This window comes from Populus nigra, chromosome 16 (assembly GCF_951802175.1).
Source record: "Populus nigra chromosome 16, ddPopNigr1.1, whole genome shotgun sequence".
NCBI classification, from domain to species: domain Eukaryota; kingdom Viridiplantae; phylum Streptophyta; class Magnoliopsida; order Malpighiales; family Salicaceae; genus Populus; species Populus nigra.
The window spans coordinates 8,551,983-8,558,954 of record NC_084867.1 but is presented as its reverse complement, the minus strand read 5'-3'; the positions used below and the strand labels follow the sequence as shown (position 1 = coordinate 8,558,954).

The 6,972-nt window shown below is 35.2% G+C and overlaps 1 protein-coding gene across 1 annotated transcript; it reads left to right on the top strand.

The window, feature by feature from the left end:
* Positions 1-3,934, top strand: LOC133675249 (uncharacterized). Its single transcript, XM_062096570.1, has 2 exons — positions 1-683; positions 3,021-3,934. The coding sequence occupies exons 1-2, from the start codon at positions 106-108 to the stop codon at positions 3,463-3,465; spliced, it is 1,023 nt and encodes a 340-aa protein (XP_061952554.1). The 5' UTR covers positions 1-105; the 3' UTR covers positions 3,466-3,934.
* Positions 3,935-6,972: the final 3,038 nt, after the last annotated feature.

Here is a 6,972-nt window from a genome sequence, read left to right as displayed (position 1 = left end):
ATTATCCGACGGTCGTGAAGCCCTCTTCTCCATCAGCGGCCAACCCCCTTCCAAAACCTACATAAAGAAACAGAAGAAGAAGAAGGCAGGGGAGCAGAGACAGGGATGGGCATAGATTACTATAACATACTGAAAGTGAACAGAAATGCAAGCGAGGATGATCTGAGGAAATCATATAAACGTTTAGCGATGATTTGGCATCCTGACAAGAACCCTACCGCTAAAAGAACCGAAGCCGAGGCTAAATTTAAACAAATCTCCGAAGCCTACGATGTCCTCAGTGATCCCCAGAAGCGGCAGATCTACGATTTGTATGGTGAAGAGGGGTTGAAATCGGGGCAGTGTCCGCCGCCGTCTCCTTCGACGTCCAGGCATTATTTTCAGAGCCAGCACCCCAATCCGTCGTTCAGGTTCAAGCCGAGGAACGCGGAGGATATTTATGAGGAGTTGTTTGGATCGGAGAGTGGTGGTGGTGGTGGGAATGAGAGAGGGAATTATAGTAGAGGGCATTTTAGGAATAATACTAATAATAGCAGCAGCAGCAGCAGCAGCTACTTTGGTAATGGAGGAGACATGAAAAAGCCGAATGCGATTGAGAATTTGCTGCCTTGTAGTTTGGAGGAGCTGTATAAAGGTGCTACGAAGAAGATGAAAATTTGCAGGAACATTTTTGAGGGTACTGGGTATGTTCTGTTCTGTTTTATTTATTGATTTTTCTTTAATTTAATTTATTTTCTGTACTTTTTCATGAAAATGGGAAGCAAGAGCTCTTAGACATATTCTTTTGCTCTATGATGATGATGGTGTTAACCATAGTTGGAATGATGTACAATTCCATTTTGAATTATACGAGAACACTTGTCGGTTGGTTCGGTCTCTTGGCATTTCAATCCTAAAACATGTTTCTTTAGACTGTAGGTCTTACCTGATGTGGCTTACGGTATACTAAAGCAGGGGTCAGCCCTGAACTAGTTTCATATATTCTGTCTCTTGAATAATTCTGTTACTGGTGTAAAGGCACTTTGAGGAATCATCGGATTTTGCAAGGAACAATCTACTTCTTTTTATTGGTTGCAAGAAACCTTCAAATAATCATGTTATCGATTGCTTGGTTTCCTGCAGTAAGGTTCTCGTGGTTAAAATATTTTGTTGTTAATGTACGAAATCATCATTTAATTTGATGCCGGCATGGAATGGTGCTATCATAGTAGATGGAGTGATAATTTTTTTGAAGATTTAGTGGATATGGTTGGAACCCATCTTCCTTGCTTGGATTTATTCGCAATTGTTAACAGTGAGAAGATTGTCTCCGGTCTTGTATTGATAGAGAGGTACAAAGCTAATTTGTGGTGAAAGTATATTTGTGAATAACCATATCAAAGTCCTCAGTACGGTCTAAGAAGCACAGTGAGGGATGACAATCATGCAATAAGGTAGTCCACTGTGTTGCTTCCTGTGTTACTCTCTTTATTTGCTATTGATTATGCTATCTTCATTTGGAACTACGAGTTTCATCTGGCTATGGCTCTTGGATATGAACCTATTCTGATGTTTGCAATGGAAAGCAAATGTGTGTTATGCAGATTCTAGGTTCTGGGTGTTATGTGCCCTTGATGGAATAGGTGTGAGTTGGGGTTATACAGTGCTAAAGTTCACCACTTTCTACTAGCATTATAGAAGTTAAGCAACTTGCAATTCAAGCTCATAAGATATTTGTTCTTTGACGAGGCATGGAAAGAAGCACCTCCCTCCACGTGCTTCATTAGTTTCTGTATTGTTACTCATATCTTATGGAAAAGTTTTTAAATAAATATATTGCAAAGCATCTGTTTAGGGCTGTGATCAAGTATTTTGCAGCTATAGATTTTTGTGGTGAAGTTTATTTTGGGAAATTTTGTGGACATGATTTTGCTACTTGTACATTCTTCGCCCTTCAGTTTCTTATGTTATAGAACAGGCTTGAAACTCTACAACTGAAAAGTAGATGGAAGTGTTCCACTTAAGGTACAAACAGCACGATCTACTAAAGTGTGAAGACTACATATGGCTGTGAGGTTAAGAGAAAGGGAAGAAGTTTGCTATGTGGAACTATTTTTCTATATGTTAGGATGTTGTTCATTTTCTATTCCCTTTATAGTGGGACTTTTAGATAGTAGCTGAATCCTAAAATGTTAGTCATTTACATGTTTTGGGGATGTTAGGGCAGCTAACTGTTACTATTTTTTCAAGAAGGGAAGTATCCTCAGTCATTTCTTATACTTCAAATTATTTTTCTGGATGGCTCCATTTATTGTTCAAACTAACTTTCCTTTGTTTAAAATGACAAATGAAAGGAATTTAGAAAAAAGAAAGATGAAAATTTGTTCCCATGGCTTCCAGGTTTGGAGGATGAAATGGAGCAAATTTAGGAGTGTAAAAACTTTTGTAAGTAGTGAAACTTTGTCCCTAGAAAATAAATACATAGCTAAATGAATGACTGAGAGTAAGTGCGCGCGCGCGCGCTGTAGCCATCATGACAGACTAAAACAAAAAAGGGGGTTTGTTTCTTGGTCTTTTTTACTTTATTTCTCCTTTGTTTTTTCTTTTTCCCTGAAACTGTAAGGCTTCTTGACTTTAGTCCATGTTTTTTGTCTTCTTGTTTTGGCCACCTATTGAGATTATGAACATTGTGGGGTCAAGAGTTTCCCCTTCCCTAGTCTATGTTATTAGTTACTGGTCAAATTTGGAGATATTTTCAGATCAACCTGTGCATTGCACACAGATTATTAAAAAATTTGCTTTGTTTAGATATGAAATAACAAGAAAAATGGTTGCCTTCCATATCAATTATCACTTGCTTTTTGGAAGCTGACTTTGGACCAGCATGTTCACTGTTTCTCTTTTTTTTGACTTGAGATATGAATAATTCTTTGCACTGAAATTTTAAAAAAATCAAGATTGACGTTGACTTGACTTTGAGTGCATGCCTTCCTTCCCTTTCTCCATTAATTGACTTGATATATGAACATTTTCTATTGCAGTAAGGTTCGGACTCTTGAAGAGATATTGACCATTGAGATAAAACCTGGTTGGAAGAAGGGCACAAAAATCACATTTCCTGAGAAGGGCAACCAAGAGCCTGGCATTATCCCTGCAGATATTGTTTTTGTGGTCGATGAAAAACCTCATGCTACTTATGTGAGGGATGGTAATGATCTGGTCATCAAACAGGAGATTACACTGCTGGAGGCTCTCACAGGCAAAACCTTCGACCTGACTACCCTAGATGGAAGGAATATTGTGCTTCCACTGACAGATATTGTCAAACCCGGTGTTGAAGTGGTTGTCCCAAATGAAGGAATGCCAATCTCTAAAGAACCTGGGAAGAAGGGAAATTTGAGAGTCAAGATTGATGTCAGGTACCCATCAAGGCTTACTTCAGAACAAAAATTCGAGCTAAGAAGGGTTTTGGGAGGAGTTTCATGATGGCTCCTTGCTTTAGCTGTTGAACTGGAGTATATTAACACTAGTAATTACTGCAGTTATTGTTGGATGAATATATAGCATGCAACTCTGGCACGCTATCGTAGATTGTGAATCTTAGGAAATTTATTTGGTTGGATGGGAAGTTGAGGGTTTAGTGTGTCTAGTCTTGGAGAACTCATGTGGTAAGAGGGATGTATTTGATAGTGGGGCTACGCACCATCTAACCAAAAGAAATAGGAGGGAAATAAAAATCCTACCTGGCTTCTGATGTTTGCCTAGCATTTTTAGCTTGCATGTTTGGATGCTATGTACTTGGAAGCATGGTGCATGGGTTTGAGCATCGTGGAGCAAATTGATCTTTTTTTCTTTTTCCTTTTTTACTTTGAGAAATATGGATTTCATTTATTGTTCAAGATGCCAAGGAAATGCTTGTTATTATCTTGATTCCTAAATATATGGATTTAATTCATTGTTTCGTTTTCTCCTCGTCGTAGGACTGTTTATAATAGAAACCACTTACGATACGATTTGATACAGCAAAACTTTGTATGCTTATGCTTATTTCCTTGGCCTTAAAGTCCAGTTCACCGTCCGTCAACAATTGGCTGGTCCCTGGGGTGTAGGGCAAGAGGTAGCCATTGTTGGTGGATGTTGAAAATGTTTGACACCTTATTGTTATTGGGATGCTGTTGGTGGATGTTGCCTGCGCAGTTTTCTCCTTGATACAGATTGAAGGCTAGTTTCAAGGCAGGGTTTGCCATCTATACGGCAGGCTTTACTTGTTTGAGTTTTCTGTTTTGGGCCTCGAAAACCAGCCCTGAGGTCCAGTTGTCCCTCTCGCTCGTACCACAGGGAAATTCGATGGTTATTATTGCTTCCTTTTTCTCTTGTCTTTTTATTGTGAGTGTCTGTGGTGAGTTGGCTGTGATAAAAATTATTTTTTAAAATATTTTTTATTTTAAAATATATTAAAATAATATTTTTTATTTTTTATATCATCATATTACAATAATTTAAAAACATTAAAAAATATTAATTTAAAAAAACAAAATAAAAATTTTTTAATTCTTTTAAAAAATACTTTTCACTTTCACTGTAGTGCCAAAAACTATCATAGCGAGCATGGAGCCCTGACTGACGAATCTGTAACCCTTTTTGGTAAATTGATTTACTCCGGTATGGTCCCAGCGGGAAGGTATGTGGGGAGGCATCTGAATATTCTTCTCGGCTACACGACACCTTTTCTGACCTGGAAAGTCGATCGTCTTCGTCTTCCCGTTTTCTTTTTGGATCTGGGCTTTGGAGTTTGAACGTGCTGTAAAGCCGACAGCAAAACGCTAAAGAACAAGAGGGGCTCTGCGTGAACTTGAACGTGGCCATATCAATGCAGGGTTTTCACTGATTACAATTACATGCATAAATAGAAGCAGATGTGAAGGATTGAATGAGGTTGCAAAATACAAGTCAGTCAAATCAAGGATTCTGTTTGAATGCAAATATATCAGTGAACATGTTGTGTCGTGAGGCTGAAGTGGGACACTGGCTTTAATCACAATCTTTCGTTCATGCCATGGGTTGGTTTGTTATGCTATCATCTTAGTTTGTTTTTTAAAAGATGTTTTTAAAAACTTGAATTTTTTTTATATAAAAATATATATTTTTTAATATTTTGATGTTAAGAATAAATTTTTTAAAATAAAAAAAATTATTTTGATATATTTCCGAGTAAAAATACTTTAAACGCTATCACACTACCAAGCAAAATCATAAATATTAGGGGTGAGTAAAAAAATCAAAAACTGATTAAACTGGAAAAAAATAATCAAGAAAACCGAAACGTGAAAAAAACCGATTAGAGTATTTAAAAAAATATTTGGTTCTATTCGGTTTCGGTTTCGTAAGCCTGAAACTGAAAAACCGAACCAAACCGGAAAAATAAACCAAATCGTACCAAACCCATTAGAAAAGTCAAAAAAACCAAAAAAACAGTATATTTTTTTGTTTTTAATATAAAACAACCAAATCAAACCAAAATCAAACTAAACTGCAATTGATCAATTTGAAGTGGTTTTGATTTTTCTTTTTGTGTATTTTATAAAATTTTAATTTAATTATTTTTTATAAGTAAAAATGAACTAAACCAGAAAAAAAACACAGCTAATGAATGCAATTTTTTTAGATGGACGGTATGTCCACTCACACTGATTCGACAACACGTAGAAAATGATATGCGACGGCCACTTTGTATATATACACACACACACTTTTTAGAACAGAAGAGAAGATGAAAATTCCATTAGTGAAAACTTTTTTCAATTATTCGCTCTTGTTTTATTCGATGAAAAAGCAAGGAAGGGGTTAGAACAACAGGCCTCAGTATCATGTCTCTAGCTGCCTAGATTCTTATTCGTCTCTCCTGGTAATCTCTGTCTTGTTCTTGCCTCTGCACACTAGTAATGAAGCTGCAATCATATGCACTCTTGAATTCTCTTGAAGAAGAAAATCCTAAAAAGAAAAAAGAAGATTAGAGAAAAGTAAAGTAAAGAACAAAAGTAGTTGTGTGAGGGAAAAGTGAAACGACGTTAAAGTAAGATCCATATCAGAATCCACTTGGGCATGTGATGAAAAGGCCAAACACTGTCCATTCACAGAACGATTTGCTTTTGGGGACTCTTTTTTTTCCTTTTCTGGGGGATGCCCCATGCAAATTCTTTTTTTTTATTATTTTTTTATTAACTTCAATGTTTATGCTGGTTTGTATGTATTTTGACTGATCTTACAAGTACTGGAGTTAACAATCATGTAGTAACTATAAAAAAACAATTTTTTTAATTTCAAACTTTTATTATTAGACCACCCACCTGTTAGATGATTATCCCATACAAATTCTTGATCCTTCTTTTCTTAATATTCCATTTTGCTATGATTAGGAATAAACTTGAGAGTTATAATTGTAAGGTTTTTTTTTTAACATTATTTGTGTGCTTGTCTTTTAATTTACGAAATAATAATATTAATACAAAAGATATGTGAACTAATACCTATTTATTAGTTCACGTATCATTTTAAAATGTTTTCTTATAAAGTAAATATTGTTTTTCTTTTCACTTGGGCATATTCAATGGTATCATGACGGTAATATTGTCCCTTTTAAAAAGTTTACATTAAATCTCAGAATTTGAGAATGGAATCAAATATTTAAAAAAAATTATTACTAGTACGGCATCTAAACATCTAAGATTCTTTATATTAAATTGATTAATTAACATTTTATTGATAAACTTATCATGTAATCATTATTTCTAAGATTAATACACTATCTATGTAGAGATATACAATAATATATCATTTATTTATATTTTTTATATAAATATATTTATCAGTCTCATTGATTATAAACTCATTTGATAACATGACATCATCAAAGTTTTTATATCATTGTTTAAAAGTTTATTTCAAACCATACAATAGCTTATAGATTTTTTTTTCTTAACAACAAACCCTTTT

Bases quoted from the DNA above. Each gene is read 5' to 3' on its own strand.
- LOC133675249 (XM_062096570.1), top strand. From the start codon at position 106: ATGGGCATAGATTACTATAACATACTGAAAGTGAACAGAAATGCAAGC. The intron at 684-3,020 runs GTATGTTCTGTT...TTTCTATTGCAG, and splicing joins AACATTTTTGAGGGTACTGG to TAAGGTTCGGACTCTTGAAG.